This window comes from Pempheris klunzingeri, chromosome 2 (assembly GCF_042242105.1).
Source record: "Pempheris klunzingeri isolate RE-2024b chromosome 2, fPemKlu1.hap1, whole genome shotgun sequence".
Lineage (NCBI taxonomy): Eukaryota > Metazoa > Chordata > Actinopteri > Acropomatiformes > Pempheridae > Pempheris > Pempheris klunzingeri.
Window position 1 is genome coordinate 22,535,291 of NC_092013.1, and position 23,393 is coordinate 22,558,683.

Genomic DNA, 23,393 nt, shown 5'->3' on the forward strand with positions numbered 1-23,393 from the left:
TTATCTTTCCTGACCAAAGGAAATCCTCTCCCTCTCTAAAATGATCTTTTATATGTAGGAGGGCTGCAGAGACAGGTCAGACCAGTTAAGACCTCCCAGTTGGTAATCACTGGTCAAAAATATGCATGTTTTAGTTGAAAAGGAAATACAGGATGTAGTACTTTCTTTAAAGATATTTATCACCTCCCTTAAAGATATTGACTGCCTAAAAGGATAGGAAGTTATTTTTCAAGTCTGTCTTAAACTAATTATTACATGCCCATATGCACATTGAAAGTTTTTGCTTGCTGCTCTTATTCCTCTTGTTCATACTCGCCCCTCCTAACATGCGTCCAGAGTAAATGTTAGGGAAAAGGAATTTTATCTGAGCTCAATATGAGGTTTTAGCAGTTTTAATTAATGATGTACTGTGGTGGAGAGATTGTAACACAGAGGGAATTTCCTTCCAGAAAAATGGTAACTTTGGAAGATGCACACTTGAGTTGTCTAACTCTGGACTGCTGAAGCCTTGTGTTAGCTGCACATAAACTTTGTATTTTTCCACCGAACAAGGACTGTCTTTCTCCAGTATATTAGGAAGGGATCTCATGTGGACAAGAGGATTGATTACAGCAAAGAAAAACAGTTTAAAGTATGGGCACCAGACTATTGTTTTAAGATGGACTTGAAAAATTGTGAACGAATCCTTTAAGGCTTCTTGTGATCGTGATTTTGTCTGTGTTCATTGCCCCACAATACTTTTTGTATTTATATATAATTGGGAGCAAGAAAAGAAACGATTGATTTGAATTCATCAAATCTGATTGTGTTCACTGCAGTAAACACAGTGCTGCTTATATGATTACAAATATTTCACACAAACTGGTGGCTTAATTCCTTATGTCCATCTGTTTAATTATATCCCATTATATCAATACTCCAAGTGCAGATGAGGACATATTCCTGCTAAATCAAAAACACAATGTCTGCACATGTAAGTAGTCATAGATGTATGATCCTTTTACATTTGGGCCAAACGGTCCAGTGAGCCTGATGCACAGATGTGCACCTTGGCAGCAGACCAACGGCAGCGTTGAGAAAAGCTGCTGGATGAAAAAATCCCCAAAGTTATCACAGTTGACCCTGATGGAGACATGAATGTGTGTACTGATGCAGCTAATAGTTCAGTGGATCACTAAAGTTGGTAGGATTCATCCTCTGAGGTCCACAAATGTAATACCTCAATGTTTGGATGGATTGCCATGAAATTTTAAAGTCTGAACCAATGTAGTGGACTACCTAACAAACTGGCATCCTTTCAGCATGGCTAAAAAGCGTACTGGCTAAAAAACAGCTAAACATACAACGTAGAATTTAACTCAACTAGTATCATTTAAAATAACAGATGGGGGAAAAGCACTTGTCTGCAGCCATCAATTTGTCTAGATCAGGCTTAAGTATCATGAATGTGTTGACTTTATGGCATAAGTACTAAAACTAAAAGACTCATTCTGTCATTCATTCTGTTTTTGTCTGAGTGTAGTAAAATAGGGATGCTTCCTCAAATGAGACCTTCTTGAAGAGTGAATGGGCAAAATAATGTCAAGTCTTGCTCTGAGGTGGAAGTATTTTAAGTGGCAGTCAAGCTTTTAGTGCAACTCCTACGAGTGATTCTCAGAGTCTTGATAAACACAGGCAGGTCCACAATTTCTGTCAGCTGACTACTACTATCTGTTTATCAAGAGTGTGTGTGTGCGTGCGTGCGTGTGTGTGCGCAGCATCCACCCAAACTGGTGTCATATGTCGACCTGCTGACTGGTTAAGTGGTTGTCGTGCCTGTTGGCTGCTAGCTGATGGTTTGCACTGTTTTCGGAGGCTGAGGGAAAATTAAAATCCATGGCATTCATTTAAGCTGACTCTAATGAGGGAGGAGAGATGGATAGAGAAAGGGAGGAGGAGGACAGTGAGGGATAAAGGGATGCAGTGTTTCCCCAAGAAATGCTCTGCTGTGGGTGGAAGTGGTGCAGGAATGTCGGTGGTGGCGAACGTCAGTCGAAAGTGGAAGTGGTGGAAAGTGTTGCATTTGTGCGATATTGTATGGAGTGGAACAGTTATCTCCCCATTTCATAATTGTTTTCAGAGCCTTCTTAGTACAAGAAGCTTACAAAATGTTCTTTTTTTTTTTTTTGTCATTCATGAGAGTGACAGTATCAGAGCCTCTCCGTAGCACTTGAACTCAGCATACCAGCATACTTAAAATAATGCATGTTACCATGTGTGCATAATGTATCTCAAACAATGTTGTTTTTCATGAAATTAATAAGAACCACTGGTTTATAGGGTGGTAAGATTATTGCGGTTGCATAATTGTTAATGGGGATGGAGATTAATCACTAATGGCTGTAGTAGAGAAACTGATGAACGTAGAGGCAGAAACACAGATGGACTGGAGAGAGACGGAAAGCAAAATGGACAGAAACAGACCAGTAAATATGTGTAGAGCTGCAAGGATGAATTGATTCATTGATTTACAAAAAGTTAAGGGGCAATTATTTTGATAAATGAATCAAAAATACCAAACATTTGTTGGTTCTGGTTTCTGAAAGATGAGAATTAGGTTTTGTGATGAGCATTTTCTGACATTTTACTGACCAAATGACAGTAGATTGATCAATAATGAATATAATTAGTTGTAGCTCTAAGTAATTTGCATGAGAGTAGTATAGGTAGACGTTGAGGATAAAATCTTCTCTCTAACATGTTCAGGAAGCACCTGTTTTGACCAAATAAATCTTCTGTTTGACGTTCAAACCACCAGCCACAGACTGTTAATGTAGTGTGACTTTTTCCTGCAGTCAGTCCTGAAATGAAACAATGGAGCCTATGAAAAAGGCCTCTTTGCACATCCACACAGTTCCTGTAACTCTAAACTGTAACATATTCATGTTCATAGATTTGTCTATCATTTAAATTGCTTGTGATATCATTATACTTACCAAATTGATGTCTGAGATCTGGACACACAGTGACATCACAAAAACGTCAGATGATCAGAGGAGTTGCAAACAAACTCCCAGCTTAAACAAGCTTATTTGAAAGGGGAAATGAAGGACAATTAGGAAATTATTAGCCAAACTGTCTGTAGGCACACAACGACAGTGAGTGTGGTAGGCCAAAGTAGAAGCAGGAAGTGACTCTGTAAACTGTGATGGATGACAGCAGCGTTCTTGTACAGTAGAGATAATGACAAAAAAAACAACAAAAAGACTTGGAATGAATCAAAATGATTCTTTCAAGAGAAATTGGAAGAATTGTCAAGGAAGAGATGGAAATGGTAGCGAGCTGTCAGATGTTGGTATGTGGCAGCTGACTGAACAGGGAAGGAATCTTTTCCTCTCACCCTGTCTCACATGCAGATAATTTCATTTCCATGTTTAGTGTGTCAGTAAGTCAACCAGTCTGCTCTGCTCTGTTTTTTTTGTGTCTTCGTTTCAGTAAGTAGGATCAAATACATGTCAACTAAACTACCTGTTAATTACTACATTTGTCATTCATGTGTTCACTCTTTTGAGTTAGTAATGAGCTTTTAATCAGAGCACTTACAGAACTGAAGTCTGTCTGTCTACCGTTGATGGACTACCAGTGTGGTTGACTGCTGGGGTTGCTGCACAGTGAGGAAATGACCGGCTGCTGATGGACAATGTCTCCTTCTCATGTCTCTTCATGTTTAGCCAGACCTCTAACTCTGGTAAATGAGGAAATGAAGCAACCGTGACTCAGTGTAAACCTGCGGTTTGTTTGTGGAAAATGAAAGGGACTTCCTGTATGATTCACAAGGTTTAGGTGTTAAAATTTGTTTGGGAGATCAAACTCTGACACCCTGTAGCTGATAAGATACTGAGCAGTCCTCTGGAGGATCGAAGCGGTAGATGCTTTTGCCTGTCGGCTGAATTTATGTATGAGAAATGAAGAGATAATAATGCTGTGAAAACACCAATGTGACGGTGTCAAATAGATGCTTTCATAGATATGACACAGACAGACGATGTTCACTGTGCTGAGACTAAACCAGCAGTCTGCTGCTCACAGGGCAATGACGTCATGTTTTCTGTGTGTGTGTGTTAGAGAGAGAGAGAGAGACACACACACACACACACACACACACACACACACACACACACACACACACACACACACACACACACACAGAGTGACGTAATAGGTATGAGTGTGTGAGAGCCATATGTGATGCATAGTGTGTGTGTGTGTGTGTGTGTTGTTGCTGGGTGAAAAGCTCTATAGTTAGGTCCCTCCCACCCTGTCTCCAGGTTACCATGGGGACATGAGGTAACAGTGTGTGTGTGTGTGTGTGTGTGTGTGTGTGGGTATAGCTATCATGATTTGTGATTTGGTAGCTTCTGGTAGCATACTGCAGTCGGATAAACGGCGAACTCTCTTGTTTCTGCCTTTTCCTCCTCCAGTCCCTCCTACCTCTCCTCAGTGTTCAGTCTCTCCAGTAGATGGTTTTCAGTCATGAAGCAGAGCTGAGGGCTGATGAATGAAACTCCTGGAACGACAGACAGACAGACCTCAGGCATCCAGATCAAATTGTTCTTTGTGTGTGTGTGGTGCAATGTATACCATACCGTGTCTGTGTGTGTTCTTGCATTAGCTGTATGATTGTATGTTAGCTTTTAATCATTGTATTTGTCTGTGTCTGTGCATGTGCAGTTTTTTTGCTTAATGTGTGTTCACTTTCCTGTCTGAGATCTGTGTGTGTGTGTGTGTACACTTCATTTCTATATCTCTGGATATATAATTGCTTTAAGCGTTGTTGTGTTTTCTGTATATGTGAATGAAACAGAGTTGGTGTGATTATTACTGTTTGTATTTTACTGTTGTTAGTGGTTTGTGCTGTCTCCTCATAGATAGTGACCGTCTGTTTTTAGATAAAGTCAAATGTTACCGTCTCACCAGTATCATTGGAAACCTCATGGGCTCAAGATTAAATTATGAACTACTCACACACAACCGAGTACTGACAGGACTCCGCCTGTCAGTAGGAGTGATGAGTTGTGAATGGAGGAACACATGTTTAGAATCCATCAACAAATACAAGTAACTGCTTTATCTATTTTGTATTCATGGATATAATGTGGACCTGGATAGTCAGTCAGCACTGCTGCTGGCCAGGAGTAGTACTGCAACAAAAAACCCCAGAAAGTCCAGAAAGCATTTTCTGCATAGACAACAGGAATGACAGTTGACAGGATATATTGAAAGGTTCAGAGTTCAGTGTTCAAAAACTTTCCCAGTGCACAGAAAAGCTTTTTTTTTAATGTCATCTTGGTAAAAAGTCTATGGAACAAGCCAAGGGGTTCAGGGATAGACACACTAGTGGACATGTTTTGTGTATGTGGCACAATAAGGAGGCAAACTGGGAAAGGAGAATAGATATTGTGACCTATGTGCTTATGGGTGATAAATATCATGTTTGTCACATCAGTATACGGTCAGTGTGTTGGTGCTATATGAGCTGCGTAGCTCTTGGGGTGGTAATGCCAACAGTCCACCACTTTTGGCACAGACTGAAATAGTTCAATGACTCCTAGACGGACTACCATGAAATTTTGAGCAGATGTTCATGGTCTCCCAAGGATGAGACCAACCGCCTTTAGTGATCCTCTGACTTTCCACCTATTCTTTAATCGGTTTGAAATTTTCACTTTTCCACAACTTTAGTTTATCACCAAAAACTAATGGCAGTTTGTGCCCGGGAATAAGAACACTAACACACTAAACTGAGATGGCGAGCATGGTAAACATTATACCTGCGCCACATCAGCATGTTAGCATTGTTATGTGTTCAGCTCACATCGAGCCTCACAGAGCTGCTAGCATGGTTGTAGACTTGTCGTCTTGTTAATCTTGGAACCATGGTTATTTTTTTTTTTTTTTCTACGACAAAGAAGAGTACAGGAAAAGGCTCACACTTATGGCTGTAGTTAACCAGTTCACCTGTATACAACTGCCTACTTACAGCCCTACTAGCTGTAGTGGCTGGCATGTTAATATATCATACAAAGACAGAATCATTATTGTACTCATGAGTGCATGGTCTCCTTCCTGACAGCTGATGACAATCTGGGCAGGGCAGCTCTCGGCTGTTGTCATATGGCACGAGTCCGAGTAGTGTGATGTATAGAGATTGAAAATGACTAGCTGTGGCAGAATGTTTACTGTCATCCTGTATCATATTTTCTCTTACTCTGTGTCTGTAATGACTTATCATGTATTAGCAGTCTGTCCATGCGTGTTGTTTTTGTGACCTTGTTTTATTGATTTCTTCACATGAATCTCACCTGGTGTGTTTGTGTGTTTCAGTTCTACCTGCAGGACACCAAGAGCAGCAACGGGACGTTTATCAACAGCCAGAGGTTGAGTCGCGGCTCGGAGGAGAGTCCGCCCTGCGAGGTTCTCTCTGGCGACATCATTCAGTTTGGAGTCGACGTCACTGAGAACACACGCAAAGGTACATGCAATGTACATGAAGGTATTTCCACACATTAGCATATTGAAATTCTAGTAATTTTAGGACATGTAAACTGTTTACATTGGACACATTTTGTGGTGTGCAGAGACAGACAGACAGACAGAATGGAAAGAATCAAAGAAAGCTGGATAACATTAACAATTTTCCTTCCTCTACCTGCCTTGTACTTTATAATGCACACATGCAATCCTGAAATAATTACAGTTGACTAACCCTCAAGGATACCTTAGGGCTCATTTTGCTGAGGTCATACACTACATGCTGTGTGCAGCAGATATTGAGGTCAAATTTTCAGCTCCACTACCCCTTCTGTAAACCCAATACACATTCAACCTGCCTCGGACCTCATTCATATGTAACTACTAGTAAAGGTTAATCTGAGAACATCACTGTTTCACAATTACTCCAGTCTACAGTTCCAAACGCAACATTGCCAAACCAAATAGAATTGGACAAAATTACATAAAATAAAATAAGCACCAAATTATTAAGTTGTAACTCATTTTGTCAAAGAGAGCATGACAAAACCTTGTGTGTTGGCAGGTTTTTAGCCCTTCAGTTGCAAATCATGTGTACTTTTTGATTACATTTTTGCATTTTTTTAGATGCATTTCCCACTATCCTGGACAGCCAATGTTTTCCATTCATTTACGTTATGAAATGAATTGGCAGGTTCTTGAAAAGTGCGTGTGTTATGTTTAACCATTGCAGTAATGATCAGGTTTGCTGTAACTCTTGTCAAAGTTACCATATTGGTTTGAGCTCATGCAGTGCAGACTTTTTATAACAATCAGCACAATATAGTAACGCAAGTAACGCTATAGTGTAACGCAATATAGATTTGACAAAGTAACATCTATCTTTGATATAAAGACTAGGTGATTTGGTATGGTTCTTTGAATTGTTAAGATCTGAGAATAAAACCCTAGAGTCGCCATGGATTTCAGGATTTGTTTCTAGTTGGAGCTATTTTTAGACAAATTCTGACCTTTCTGTCACTGCAATGGTTTTCAAACATACATGATCTTAGCAAAGAACAAGAAGCGCTTGTAGTTGTGACACATAGGAGACTTACTGGAGTAGTCAGCTCTACCATCTGAGCTACATCCGCCCAACATCTTCCATTTCAAGCTAACGTCCTTAAACAAGACACCGAACGGGGATTCCAGTGTGTGGAAGAAATTAGGTCTCTTTGTCCAAAAGCGTCTTCCCAATGAATATAACATGAACAGGAAAACAGGAAAAGCTGGATGGATGGCAGTAGACACACACGGTGACTCTTTGTGTGTTGACAATCACAGTCATTGTAATAATCTTGTCAGTACACCTTGTGTGAGATCAGTTGTGAAGGTTTTGGACCCCCATATCAGACTGACAACAGTCTGAGACTAAATATGTCTTTGTACTGGAACTGGTAACCAGTACTGAAGTGTTGTACATTCATTTGGTGGTTGTTTGTTTTTCCAGTCACCCATGGCTGCATCGTGTCCACAATCAAACTCTTCCTACCTGATGGGATGGAGGCACGCCGACGAAGCGAGTAAGCACTGTCATTTTTTTTTTTTTTTAACACTAATCCATGAAGTTTTTGTAACAATCACCCACAAAATATATGGCCAGCACAAATTTCAATTTATCCATGGTTGAATCAAAGACTGTGATTTTGTACTGTTAGTCAGTGCTACATTATTCTACATGGCATTATTAATAGTCGTCTGGTAAATGTAAATCGTGCTGTTATTGCCCGTCTGGCTGCTTTTCTAGATGTGCATGCACCGAATTTCTGCTTGCATACTGATGTGATTACTGTCTAGTTGTTGATGAGGACAGCAATTTTGCTAACGAGCTGTGAGGGAAAATAAGCATTTGAAAATGTTTGTTGGTGTTGGTCAAGTGGTCATTTGATGTTCTCTTTAATTCATGCTGAGGGTTGGAGAATGAAGGATATTGTTTTCACTAATTAAAGTACCACAAGTGTATGTGTTTGTGCATAGTTAAATGGGCCATAGCAGACTGGCAGCTGACCCAGCATGGAACTTCCTACTGTACTAGGAGTCCCACCTGTGTGTGTGTGTCTCAGTTTGTAAGTGACTACTGTAGATACCTCTTGGGAATCTGTGTGTGTGTGTGTGTGTGTGTGTGTGTGTGTGTGTGTGTGTGTGTGTGTGTGTGTGTGTGTGTGTGTGTGTGTGTGTGTGTGTGTGTGTGTGTGTGTGTGTGTGTGTGTGTGTGTGTGTGTGTGTGTGTGTGTGTGTGTGTGTGTGTGTGTGTGTGTGTGTGTGTGTGTGTGTGTGTGTGTGTGTGTGTGTGTGTGTGTGTGTGTGTGTGTGTGTGTGTGTGTGTGTGTGTGCGCGCAATGCTGGGGCACAGTGCCATGGTGGGCAGTGCCATCTGCTGCCCTGCTGTCCAGCTTTCAGTCTGGAAAACTCAGGCGAGCATCCTAACCTGCATGAATGTAGACTGAAAGACTGTTCTGTTCTGCTCCTGCTGTCTCTGTTGGCAAACGACTAGTGGTTTTTCCAAAACTCGATGACCACTGCAGGGACAATGTGGAGAAAATGACACAATCATAGGCTTACATGTTACTGATGCTACACACCATCACAAATCCACATACGCCAATAACTTTCTATTTATAGTAACTGGATTGTCATTAGTCACGGACAGCCCTAATTGTCATTGTATTTTAGTGGCTACAGCTCTGCCTCTATAAAGTGCAGCTGGAGAGAGTGATGTGAAGCTAAATCAGACAGATATATTAATAGCTGAAGAATGTTTGCTCTCTGGTGTTGGCATTAGCCAAATGGAACTGTGCCAAATACAGGTTTGTACAGTCGCCCTCTGTGTGAGCAAAGCACTGTAGTTAAACAATAAACTGTAGGTAAGAACCTGAAAACTTAAGACTTTTTTGATTCATTTAAATTTGAGCTCTGTAGTTAAAATGGTGAGAGGAATTAGATGACAAATTGTTTTCTGAAGGGTTAAAGCTATAGTGGGCTGTGGTCTGCCGAGAAAACACACGTGGATGCAGTGTCTCTTAAGTAGCTGCAGCTGGAGTTCCCTACTCCAGCTTCCATTAGACTTTACGTAGAAATACATAGCAACAACTTGACAACAACTGTGTGAATGCACTCTTATTATCGTGTTTTCCATCTAATATAAAACACCTGCTGTGACCGCACTGATTGGGGTGTGGCTAGAAGTTCGAAAACGTGCAGCAGCAGCTTTCTGCTTGCGTGTGATTCAGTGTGGAGTCATTCTTTCATATTATTATTAATGTGATGACACACAGAGGACAAACATGGTGAACAACACAAGCCGAAACACTTTCTGTACACAAAACATGTAACTTTTTTTGATTCTGGTAAAAGAAAATTCTACCAGGTAAAAATATGACTAAAATAATTCTGACCAGTAGATGCAACACTTCCAAATGGTTTCAAGTTTAACCGTTTTTTATCTCCAGTCTCTATTTGTAACAATAGCTCTCCTTTGTTTCCCTTATCAGTCCATTATCACCTGCCATATTTCCTTAAAACACCCACATCTACACACACGCTCATGATCACGTGGTTAGAGAGGATGTTTCATTTTCAGACCCAGTGCGTGCTCTCAGGTAAACGGAGCATTTGAATGTCAGCTTGTAAATGAATGAGAAAATGACTCCACTCCCTCATGCAATGGCAGATTAGTTATCCAGCGCACCTTCAGCCTCCCACAGACCATAAAGGCAGCGAAGAGCTATAGCTGCAGCAGAGAGGGAGTGCCAGGAGGGGTGGAGCTACAGTATCTCACACAAGTTAAAGGAAGAAAATCAGCTGCTTTGCTCAGAGCAAGGGAGGAGCAAAGAGTAGACAGAAAGAAAGAAAGTTTGTGTTATGGGATGACTTCACTCATGCTGTGGAAAAGTAGAGAGGAATCAGCTGCTCTGTCTGAAACTAGGAGAGAGAATGAAGTAAGAAGAAACCATCCATTTTCTCAGGAGTGACTGAGTCAGGCTGAGATAGAGGCCGAACTGTGAACTTTGTCCTGTCACAGATCACCAGCTCAAACACGCAGGAAGAAGACCTGACAGGTAACGTCTCGGTTGTCCAGCATCGGACTCAGGATTTCTAGCCTCAGGCGGTTCTGATCAGGCCAGGACACACTGCTGATTCTTCTTCAGGTTTTATAGCTAAGTATAATTACGACAAAGATTTGTTATAACACACAGTGAGGCTTAAACTCTCAACTGTATCTGTTAACGCGGCACTGAATGATATACATAGTACCATAAAATGAACATGAAAGTCTCAAGTGCTGAGCAGTTGCTAGAGAACATACAACATGTTTTTTGTGCTATGTTCAGATGACCGTTAGGTATGTTGTTCACACTGTGTGCAGGTAAAAAAAAGCAGCAGCAGGTGTCTGGAAAGCATCCTTTCCTGTTCTGTTGTGTCTCTGTTTAGAGTAGTAGTTGTTTAAAAAGCAGGCTAGTTTGTCTGTACAGGTCTGTGAAGTAGGGAGGGCCTCCAGGGTCGGTCCAAGTGTCCTCCAGCACTAAAGCCAGGCATTGCTCGAATTTTTTCGATACTTGAGTCCATATGTTTTGGTATCTTTTGAAATGCATTCAATGATTATTTTCAGTATTGATTTCCTTATCTGTCAGTTGTTTTTATGATGAATCTGTTAATTCTTTGGTCTAAAAGCATTATAGTAAACTTCCAAAAATAAAGATACAAATGTGCTCACACTCAGTATGAGGGATAATATTAAAAGCAAACACACTGTAGTCCAGCATGGGCCGTCACTTACATTTAAGATCTTTACAAAACAAACAAAATAATAATAGATACATGAAATTCAGATTATTAAAGAGGAAGGCTAAGGTTCCCTTACTTTTGTGTTAATGTCATCCGTGTTCATATATTCACATGAAACAGATGACCACACACTATATTTTTACCTCGCCCGCCACATTCACCACATTACTGAAATGTGTTTGCTTTATATATTATGCAAAATGACTCCTTTTAAAAGAGTGATTGTGTACCTTTTGATGATCTAAGTAATCTTTTCCAGAGGTAGATGTGTGGACTGCTACAATTGATTAATTAACTTTGGTCTACCTCCAAGAGAGTGATACAACTAAGATGTAAAGATTTACATCGTAGCACCACACCCTCATTTTGAGAAGATAAAAATTGCAAATGTTCTGCATTTTTCCTCCATTAGTCATTAGTTCAGTAGTTTGATTATCAAAATTATTATTGCTTTTCTGTCAACTGACTAATTGATTGATCCACCAGTGGTTTCAGCACAAGTAGTGATGCCAAAATGAAGTCTAAGCATATTTTTCTGGCATACATCATCTTCTTAATTTAACAAAAATGTTGTCTGACCACAAAAAGCCCCACTTTATCTTAATAAAATAGTATTAAATTAGCATGGTTAGTCGTAATTAAAAGTCTGTGCTGCAGACATATTTTGGTCGGTGCCAAATAAGCATCGAAGTTTGATGCTGAGCCGAATGTGGGTCACAATGTTCTCCGAGGCTGCTTCATGGGTCCTCCACGACAGGTCTGAGTTGCGGAGGGATTGTAAAACCTATTCAGTGGTAGAAATATCTGAGCAAGGCAAAGATGGAAACTACTGCCAGTGTTTTCCATCATCAGTCTCTTCTGGACCGCATGCAAAAGACACTCCACTAGATGTGATGTGGATGACTGATTCCTGTGGACCAGCTGCACTTTGTGTGTGTGTGTGTAGGAGGCTTGATGTTCTTGTGAGGCATAGTTGAAGAGATGTGAATTTGGGTCATGTTATGCTGTGGATTTTTTCCATCTTTTTAAAATGTGTTATTTTGGAGCAGTGCTGGTCTGGCCTTTGGAGCCCGTGTTTGACTCAACATGAGTGATTTGCTTGATGCAGACAGAGCCTGCTGAAGACACCTGCTGTGGAGTCTGAGTTCAGTTTTCCTGGCACCTTGAAGTTTTGGCCTCCATGAAACAAAGATCTGTGGCCAGTTGTGGCCCTTTTCTGTGTAGATTATAAGTGACAGGATCACAAAAGTTATTACAGTTCATCCTGTGAGGAACATGAGGGACAACCCGTCCAATAGTTTGATTTCACTAAAACACTCAATGAAATGAAAGGATCTCCAAAATCATTACTTGTCTGGGAATCGTGAATGTCTGAAATATCTCAAGTGTTAAATTGGTAAGCTCTCATAAGCCTGAGCAGACACTGCCCACCAACCTCTGCATGAGCTCTGCCGTCTCCTGAGCACAGTCTCTGCTCTGAAGCGATGCCACATTAGCTGAGCAACATGCCAAGTTCATCTGACAAACCTGCCAAACAATCAGCAAAACAACATAAAGCACAGCAACACCTACAGCTTCCAAATCTGAAGTCGGATCACGGACAGCTGGTATCGATCCATCCTTCAGAACCGTTTACTGCCCTCGTTCAGAAAGCAGTCCAGATTAAAACAATGTTTCACACACACACACACACACACCAGTCATGTTTTGCAGTGCTATCCCTGTGGGTGTGACGACACATGCAGGGATCAAATCTAACCGGAAGCATTTTCACACATTTACTAAAAGATGGAACAGGGGAAAAAGAGAGAGGATGGTCTATTCTCAAATTTTGTGGGTCTCTAGGTACACCAGGGCACACATTTACGTAGAAAAGACAATTTTCCATAATATGTCCCCTTTAATGGTACAGTTGAGCAGACCGCACATTTAGCTAACACTGGTCTGAACGCAGACTGATACCTGCTCTTTGTAAAATCTACAGCCAACAGTGCAGCCTACCTCTGTGAATCATGGCATGTAAATGAAACAGAGGATATTGAGTAGTACTCACAGTAAGCATATGGCTAACAACACTGTCAGAAGGGGAGTGTACTATAGTGCAGTCATAGACTTTGATTGTTTTTGACAGTAATTGAGAGCGCAAGCTGAGACGGGCCAGGGATGCAGTCAAGTGCAGCAGCATTTGAGAAAGCACAAATCTAAATATACAGCTGTTTTCACACATTTGACTGGAGATATTTAAAACATGGTTTAACTGAATAGTAGTTTCTTAGTCAACAAGTAGGTGCAGCAACATTTAAACGTGTAGTTGTGCTGTAGTGAAATGCCTCTTTAAAAAAAGAATTTAAAGTTTTACATTTTGTATCACAAGACAAGCCCGGGTTACAGGTTGTCAAATTCCTACTGTGCAAAAGGCTGTTTAATTTACGAAAACATTTATGGCAAAAAATGTAATTATGAATGGGGGTGGGGAGGGGGCTGCTGTGATGATGCAGTTTGAGTGACTGAACTGCTGCTGGCAGTAGTGATAAACACAGTGATTTCTGTGGTGATGAAAATCAAAGCGTGACAGACTGCTGTAACTGAATGAAAGCAGCAGAAACAAATAGTTGGAATCACAAAGTAAGATGGAGTCATTAGGACCAGGAGCCCTCTTCAGGAGTCCAATTCTTCCCATCAGAAAGATGGTGGAGCAAAAAAGTGCTACAGAAAAAAGCTTAATGGCTCTTATGCAGGGTCAATGTATTAATTTAACTGCCCTGGAAAAACCATTCAGTCTATCCAGTTCTAATAACTCCTTAGCATAGTATGCTGTATGTCAATATGATTTTTGTAACATTTCTTAATTAAATGTTACCGTGTGAAGTGTAGCTTGAAATTATCTGCTGTCACAGCTCACAAAGACTCATTAAAAAAAGACTAGATGAAAGCAAAAAAGCTTTGTACCGTATGAGACAGTGAAGATTGCTTCGGAGGATTATTTTCTGGAGGGTTCTTGCAGTTCTTCCCCAGTGTCAGGTGACCGACAGGCAGGAGAGCCCAATGTAATGCAGCTCTGATATGAAAGCACTTAACTCAGCACAGTCGAAGTCACAGAAAGTCTCCTGTGTTCGCCGTGATAGATGATGTTTCTCTGTGGAAGTTGTTTGTCACACTGAAGGAGAACAGCCGCAGCAGAAACCCTGATCTCTGCAGCGAATCGGCTCTGTTGGTGCTAAATGAACAAAAGTCCTCTTCAAATTATTGGCTTATCCTTTGAAGTGTCTTTTATCCAATTCAATCACCTAAGCTTTGGCTTTGAGAGAACAGCAGCAGTCACTAATGAAAGTACTCAACCCCCCTTCATTTTCTGTCTACGTTTTCTGCCTGCTCTTTAGATTAAGAAAAACTGCCGGGGTTTTAGTACTTGCAAACTGCTTTTGCTGTACTTAACGTTCAGTTTAGTTGACATGATCTCAGCTGTTTTGTTTAGTCTCCTTCTTGGTCTCTATGGTTTTCTTCCTCAAGTGGGAACTTCTTATGCATTTATAACCAGGATTGGGTCACACCAGCTTTTTGTAAATCCATCAGTTTGCATGTAAAGTCTTTCTTAGGTATTTAGTATCTACCAGCTACAGTGAAATTAGTGATTTACTAAATTTGGTTGTTATTAAAACTTGAATGAATGTCTTGGCGAGTTGAAATCAGTTATATAACTTTCAAAAATAAAGATAATGAGTATATTTAAATCACCTGACAATCCATTGCACTTGTGAGCATGAGTGAGTTTTATGGAAAAAATGCAGTCTTATTTGGTAATTTATTTTGTTATTGGTGTAATGTTTTACAATTGAATGTATGTCATGTTCTTTTATTAAATGTACTTTAGTACTTTTACTTAGCAGTTTACAGATTTGTTGTTTTGCTAAAATCTTTGATCTTGGTTAATCAAGGTTACAGTAGACACTCATTGAGTGAGTGGAGAGTGAAGACTGGAGCCTACATACAATTAAAAAATCACATAAACTGATAGTATTGGAGTTGAATAATATTTTGGTCCCACTTGAGACATTTTATGAATAGAATAACTGAGCCACAGACAGTTGGTGCGACGAGCTCCTGCTATAGGTGGAAAGAGCTCTGACAATATGACCACAGCTGGCACAGTGGTATAGCGATGACACTGTCACCTCACATCAAGAAGCCACTGCTGCCTTTCTGTAGGTGGGTTGTGGGTTTGCTCCGGGTGCTCTGGTTTCCTCCGAGATGACCACAAGTGTGAATGTGAGGTTGGACTGACTGTATTTGTCAACCCAGTGGTAGACTGGTGACCCGCCTTTGACCTATGTGAGCTGGGATAGTTAAGCATAGTTAAATGGTGGACAAAAATAAATCAAAGTAGTGTTATTTCATTAAAGAAGTTGATGCACAAGTATTTCAAATATTTGAAAGTGTTGGGTTTACTGGGCTGTTTTCTCATGATTGTTGCAGGAGCTGTTGGAGTCTCCACCTCTCTGGCTGTTTGGTAGTTACACATTAACAATGTCAGGTTAGATTTTACCCAGAGGCAAGTAGTTTGCCTTCATTCCTGAACTCTTCCCCCACTAAAACAAACCTGTGTGACCTTGTGTTGCTGTAAGATACGATACGTTGGATAAATCTCTCCACCAAATAGCGGAAGTCATGTTCATGCCAGGTAGAATCTAAAGGTGGCCAATCTCCCCGACATTGTGACTCAGATCTGTTGTTGGTTTAGTCTTCCCGTGGATTCTGATTGGTTTTGATGCATTAAATCAGAACTACGTTGACGAAACTTTTTTCACTCTGATTTTTAGACTACTTTGTTATCTAAAACCTGTCTTGTTGCCAGTCTGACAGCCAATGCCACATATGATCAGAATTGCTTTGCACTGGTGCTTTTTTTTAATTTTATAAATTGCACTATGGCTCCAACTGACGATTATTTTCATTATCGATTATCGGCCATTTATTTCCTTGGTTAATTGATTAATCATATGCTCTATAAAACAAATTGCCTTCACAATAACCTAGAGCACTAGAGTATGTAATCAAATATCTTGTTTTGTCAGAGCAACAGTCCAAACCCCCCAAATATTGATCTAATGTAAGACCAAGGTAAGCAGCAAATTTGAGAACCTCTAGTCATTGAACATTTGGTATTTTGTTTGAAAGATGACTTAAATGATGATACAACTATCAAAATAGCTTGTGATTAATTTACTTTTAATCAGCTCATCAGTTAAGTAATTGACACCATTAAATTGCCCCGAAATGAGGAACATAACAATATAACAAAAAACACATTGACAAGACTTATTTATTAGTTAAGTTTGGTTGATCGAATATTTCTTTTTTTGTTTTCCCGTTACTGTAATTTCATGTCAACGATCATGAATCTAGTGAGGTGTGAGCAATATAACTCGAAAGCAGTTTGTGATGTATGAAAAGGACCACAAGGTTTATTGTGACTAAATTCTTCTTAAACATCATGAATGAAGATAATTGTCAGCACCTTTGCAACGGTCGATTTGTTTTTGAAATGTCGCTGCGCTTTTCTTGCTACACTTGATGATGTTAACGGCGACACACTGTGCCTGTGGACCGAGCTCTGCACCCCTCTACTGCGGATCATGTCTAGAGAGCTTTAAGTGTTCTCTTGGCTGCTGATTGACTGGTTCATTGTTGATGTGTTGTTGTGATTGGCTGAGCTAGCTAGAGGCAAACGACTTGTCGTTCATAAAACTGACGAGAGGCTTCAGGCCCGTTAGCCTGAAGCCGGTTCAGTCGGTGGTTCATCTGTGTGCATTCACGACAGCATCTCTTTTTATTAACAGTGGGGTGAACGAAATGACAACAAAAAGGTTATAGTGAGTCAGGAAATTAAACTAGTTGATTACTTAATGAGCTTCAAGGAAAAAAAATCAATGGAGAATGATCATTTTAAACAAAAGAAACCTTCAGATATTAAGTCCTTGAAGCAACATGGAGCTCAGGAAGTTGAGATTTGTGTCTCAGACTTTGATGTTCTGTGATGTGATTTATGTTTAACAAGGAAGTAAAGAAACAAGTGCTACAAGATCTTCAAGGACCATTTTTTTCCCTTCTGTCGCCTTGGTTACTCCGTGTGCCTTCCCTCCCTGCTGTTTCCATGGTGATAAACTGTTTTCTCCCCTCTCTTCCTCTTTCAGTGTCATCCAGGCTCCGTTACCACTACCTGTAGACAAGGTAAGAGCAGAATGTGTGTGCTGTTGTCCCGTCCCATATATGAGTTGGTTTAGCTCGCTCTCAGATTTGCATGTATGCATGCCCCCCTGATGGAGCTTTTGTGTGTGTGTTGGGTTGTTTTCACATGCATACGTTCTCTCTCACACAGAAAGTACACACACACGCACGCTCAGTGTGGAGTAGTCAGCTGATAGAGGAATGCAGGGATTGCTGCCAGTTTATTCTGCCGCACTACTGAAGTCTTTCATGTGAATCAGTGGCAAAGTTTTTTTTCCCACCATTCACTAAGCGCTTCATGTCTTTAGGTGTCTTCAAGTCCAACTGAAATTACACTGCATCCTTTACATTTTATCCATGTCTGCTCTATTAATCGCTTACTACTACTTTAAGAAAAAAATCAGAAACCAAAAAGGAGAAATTGTATGTTATATTTATTTTGGTTTCATGATGGTGTCCCCTGGTTTTGCATTGATTTAAGATAATACTGTTCGAGAATGCTTCCACATAGATGGAGCCCTTGGAGCGATACATCATAGACAGAACGGACAGTCACGCTGAGCCAATCAGCTGCCTGCTGCACAACACAGAGAGCCACAGACGCTGGATAACAAACACCCACTTTTCCCTCTAAACTCTCCGTATATAACTTACAAACACACGCTCTGCACCTTCTTGTTGGAAGAGCAACCAAGCATTCACTGGGCACTGTTAACTTCAGTGTGCAGGCTAATGCTAATGTCTCTAATTGCTAATAACATGCAGGTTACAACCCAAGTTTGTGTATTCTGTCTCTCGCTCCACCGACACTCCAGCCGCTTGAGACAAAAAGGAGCAGTTTAGATACATGTTGAAATAAATTTGTCTACAAAACGGAATGATTAATGTGATTTCAGTTTGGCTTTAAATGTTTGTTCATGGTCCATTTGTCTTGTTCTCTGTCCGGAGCTGAAACTGGGTGCTGCAGGAGATGTGATGTTCCCTATTGATTGGATTCTTGTTACTTTGGGGTAGCAAGAATCAGATTTGATGTCTATTTAATTCAGACAAAGTTCTTGCATGGCTGTGTGCTGTATCATTTTGTGTCATTCTGTCGAGTGCGAGGCTCATTGTTAAAGTCCATTCTGTACTTTAGCATAGCGTACCATGTTAGCTCTCTCTGCTGCCTCACCCTGTTCTGTGTCTCCCTTCAACAGTGAGAACAACAGGGCCTCAGTGTAACCTGTCTGAGGAATGTAGGCTGGAGCTGACAGTGTGTGTGTGTGTGAGAGAGAGTGTGTGTGTGTGTCAATGACGAGCTGTGATTAGATTTAAACCACTTCTCTAACATAATTAAGTGTCCGAAAGCAAGATACTTGCACCTTCCCGGGTCTCAAAAGACTCACACACACACTGAATCACATGCTCAGAAACACACACACACACACATACACCCAGGCTGTCACATTGACTTAAGGTGGAAATGTACCGAATGCACAGACAGCATTTGTGGTTTTTGGACACGAGTACATTTAGCTGTGGTTTCAGTTGTGGTTTCACCCCAGTGTGCTCAGAATCAGTGTCTGGTCAGTGTCTGGTGCTTAACGGGTCATGACACGTCTGATTTCACCACCATCAGAGTATTTCTGTACCATCAGGTGAGGAATAATTCTACGTGAAATACACTTAGATGTTCACATGGTTATCAGTCTCATGTCTGTGTGATAAGTACATACTGTTGCTGGAGTCAGGACTTGGTTAGCTAGCCTGGCTCTGTCCTAAGTTTAAAAGATAACTAAGGAACATTGTTGTCTCTTTTTATTTGATCAGAGATGTGATCAGAGTTGTGTACAGGAACTACTGTTGAACTATTCCTTTAAGATGAACACATACTTGGGGCAGATGACTGCTGTGTTGTCGTGTATAACTGCCTCACCGGTTTACTCATTGACACAGTTTCATACTGTACACTGACTGTTTGTGCGTGTTCGCGTGCGTGAGAAATTTAAAGACATCCTTGTCCATGTGTTGTGTGTTAGTACAGTGCACGGTTTTGACCTCTGTGGTTTTTCATCGGTTTGCTCACCTTCAGTTCAAACACAAAGCTGAATGAATTCAAGGCAACTGTCAACATGTTACCATGGTGTGTGTGTGTGTGTGTGTGTGTGTGTTTTCCAGGTTGCAGCCAACACTCCCAGTATGTATTCTCAGGAACTGTTCCAGCTCTCCCAGTATCTACAGGTAACACAGTGACACCTACTGGTCACACTGACGCCACACAAATACTGCAAAACTGGTTGATGTTTAAATGGTTTGGAAAATCATGACACTAACAGACGAGGAGCAGAGGTCAATTCAAATCACTACAAGTAAGCAGGAGGAAATTGACAGTCATATGCAGCAATTAGCAGGTTGACAGATGCAGCTCTTGGATGTGTAACTAATATAATTAGTTAGAGGTAACACATTGTACGACTTAATAATTATAAATTAATTTACAAATTCAAGTCCTTTTAGTTAAACGTTTACAGAAGCACATATTTTAAATAAAACTCCAGACGTGGTTCACCTCACTAGAAATCATCCTGTTGCTTTTTTTTTTTCTCTTTCTCTTATTTGAGTCATTGATCACCCACCTCTCTCCCTCCCTCTGTCTCTGTCTGCCAGGAGGCCTTACACAGAGAGCAGATGTTGGAGCAGAAGCTAGCCACTCTGCAGCGTCTGTTAGCCACCACTCAGGAGGCCTCAGAGAACAGCTGGCAGGTAGGAATCACCAGCACCATGCTTTAGCCCTGTACTTGTGACAGAGAGGTACAAATGTCAGGATACGTCCCCTGAGTTGTAACTCCACCAGTTGCCACTCTTTCTGGTAGTTTAGCCCTTGGTTATTTTCTCTGTCAGATGGCACCTGTGTACGTATAGCTGTTATTCTCTACATTAATCACTGGATGAATGAAGTATGTAATTGGTTTCCAGCTTTCTGATTTTGCCATTTTAGCTGTTTCCTGTAGTTACACAGAACGTGTTGTATCTTAAATAGTATTGTATTCTGATTTCCCACCTCTGATTGAATCCCTTACATATTTATCTTTCATAGTTAGTCTACAGTTAGCCTCTAATCTCTCAGAAGTACACAGCACTGTAATGTATAGCTGTGGGGACATCCTAGGAAAATGATGAATATTTTGTACAGTTTGTAGTTACCATAATCTCAAAATCAAAGTGATCAGTACAACTGGGGATTTTATTTTCAGTGATAAAGTGTCTGTAGAGCAAACAGTTCAGTGCAAATCTATTGTGTAAGATACCCAACGTTTGCTATTTCAGTCAGGTACTCTGTAATTTACCACCTCATTAGCAACTTTGCATCAGAGGTTTTCCCATCATCACCTTTTATCTCATATGATATTAAAGAATATGTCTAACTGCTGTAAAACATGTGCTTCTTCAATAGGCTCTGATTGATGAAGACCGTCTGCTCTCCAGACTGGAGGTGATGGGCAGTCAGCTACAGGCTTACTCAAAGGTAATACACACACCCATATGGCTCTGTCAGAACGCCTCATGATAGAAATAGCAGATCATCCTGCAATAAATGGATTAAAATTAAATACTGAATCCTCTCTCTCCCTCTCCCTCCCTCTCCTCTGTTCCCACAGTCCCAGACGGAGGAAGGGATCCGTAAGGAGCTCTTGGCTCTTCAGGAGGACAAACACAACTATGAGACGACGGCTAAAGAGTCTCTGAGGAGGGTCCTGCAGGAGAAGATCGAGGTGGTCAGGAAGCTGTCGGAGGTGGAGGTAGGACACACATAAACACACTGTATACACACTCCCTGACAGTCATTTGTCATTTTGAGGCATGGGGCCCTTGTGTTGGTGCAACCTTAAAGTGTTTTGTTCCTGCTGCCCTGCAGCGTTCACTCAGTAACACGGAGGATGAGTGCACCCACCTGAAGGAGATGTCTGAGAGGGGTCAGGAGGAGCTGAGGGAACTCGCCAACAAGTACAACGCCGCCGTCAACGAGATCAAAGAACTCACAGACAAAATTAAGGTACCTGCACTGATCCTGGGACATAGTCTGTGATGTTACTATGACTATTACTATTATTGTTACTATGACGCAGGATTTCATTTCCCTCCAATAACATTTGATTTAATGCTGAATATATTAAAACTTTGAGACTGTTTGGAGTAAAATGTATAATTTATGTTTATTTTCTCTCTCTGGTCTACCCTTTTTCATCATTATGGCCTTTTCCTCTCCTTCCTTTCCTTTTTGCTTCCTTACTTTGCATTCTGTCCTCCTTTCTCCCCTCCTGTCCCTGTTTTCACTTCTCCTCTCCTCCTTTAATCCTCCTCCACTGCTCATCTTTTCTATTTACTTGCTCCTCATTCCCCCTTTCTCCTCCCTGTCCTCTGCCTTATTCCCCTATCCCGGTTCGTTGTCGTTCCCGTTCGTCTTCCCCCTCCCAACCCCCCTCCCCTTCTCCTCCTCTAGGCGGCGGAGGGCCGACAGGAGGAGCTGACCCAGCGGGGGGCAACGGAGAAGAAGGAGTTGGAGCTGCGGATCGAGGAGATGGAGGAGAAGGAGCAGGTTCTCCAGGCTCGCATCGAAGCTCTGCAGGCTGACAACGACTTCACCAATGAGCGGCTCGCAGCCCTGCAGGGTATATACACACACACACACACACACACACACACCTGCCCTAACTTTTAACAAGCTGGCTGACACACTGCACCCTGCAAAATAATCACTGTAGCTCTCACCACATCATCACATGAGTTACCATAGCAGCCAGTGGCTGGGTCAGAACACTTCTTTGACCAATCAGGAGGCTCGGCTGGGACTTCCTGTCAGTCAACGCTTCTCTCTGCTGTTGTTGTTGTTGTTGTTTACAGTGCGGTTAGAACAGCTACAAGAGAAAAGCATTAAAGAGAACAACAGTCTGGGTGAGTCCACACTTCTCTGTTCTCCTCTGGGACACTCTTCGTCTCCGCCACCGTTTGTCTTCTGTGGCCGCTAACTTCACGTCCTCATCCTGCACTAATGATGCATGACAAGTTCCTGCATGATTTCTACATAACTTCCTGTTGCTCGCTGCTCTCTTCGCTCTTTTTGTTCATCTGTCTTTCATAGTGGAAGTCCAAGTCTTCCTCTGTTTTCGTCAACCTCTGGTAGTTTAAAGGGAAATGTCAATTTACATTTAGTCGATATTTTTCTGATTGCAAAATCCACAAGAACTGAATGTTCCTCATAGGTCCTCATTTAAGTACTGTCACTATCTGGTTTTCATTCAGAAAACTCACCACAGTCACACTGGCTACTGACTGTTACAGGAGGTCTGCTGTTCTTGGCAAAATAAATCATCAGTCCCTCTCTGTTTTGGATCAGGTGTCAGTACTATAAAAAAAACCCCCAAAAAACAGGTAACTGGAGATTAAAGACATTCATTAATGCACATTATGTTATATTCCAATATAGAAATAGAATAAACAGGTATATAATAGAGCCCCCCCCCCCTAATACTGGCTTTTTTTCATTTTGATACACAGATAATAATATACTGTCCAATGCTTAACATGAAAATGTAGTGGAAACAAATATTTTTGATAATGATCTCTTAAATTTAATTGCGATCAAGATAAGATATGCTGACTGCTTTGACTGTCAGGCTTTGATGTTTACAAGTGAATTTACAAGCAAAGTGAGGTTTCATTAAATGCATTACATTCACAGTGTGCAAAGATACCAAGGAATGTTGAGGGATTTATTCAGTGCAGGAATGGTGGGTCCACTAAAATGTGTTTAGGGGGTGTATAGTGTGCAGAAGTAGAGGGAATGGTAAGAGATC

General features: G+C 41.0%; 1 protein-coding gene across 10 annotated transcripts in view; it reads left to right on the forward strand.

Annotated features, from left to right (window-relative positions):
- Positions 1 to 23,393, forward strand: part of slmapa (sarcolemma associated protein a) — a 54,997-nt gene that overhangs the window by 13,023 nt on the left and 18,581 nt on the right. For 9 of the 10 annotated variants that reach the window (XM_070840246.1, XM_070840239.1, XM_070840268.1 and 6 more), the window contains exons 2-11: positions 6,364 to 6,511; positions 8,000 to 8,072; positions 17,526 to 17,562; positions 19,717 to 19,779; positions 20,206 to 20,301; positions 20,993 to 21,064; positions 21,198 to 21,338; positions 21,455 to 21,592; positions 22,040 to 22,208; positions 22,441 to 22,491. In XM_070840246.1, coding sequence (XP_070696347.1) covers positions 6,364 to 6,511; positions 8,000 to 8,072; positions 17,526 to 17,562; positions 19,717 to 19,779; positions 20,206 to 20,301; positions 20,993 to 21,064; positions 21,198 to 21,338; positions 21,455 to 21,592; positions 22,040 to 22,208; positions 22,441 to 22,491 — 988 coding nt within the window. Of the gene's footprint in view, positions 1 to 6,363; positions 6,512 to 7,999; positions 8,073 to 10,375; positions 10,608 to 17,525; positions 17,563 to 19,716; positions 19,780 to 20,205; positions 20,302 to 20,992; positions 21,065 to 21,197; positions 21,339 to 21,454; positions 21,593 to 22,039; positions 22,209 to 22,440; positions 22,492 to 23,393 lie in introns of those variants that run through there. The other variant, XM_070840297.1, reaches the window with a different exon arrangement.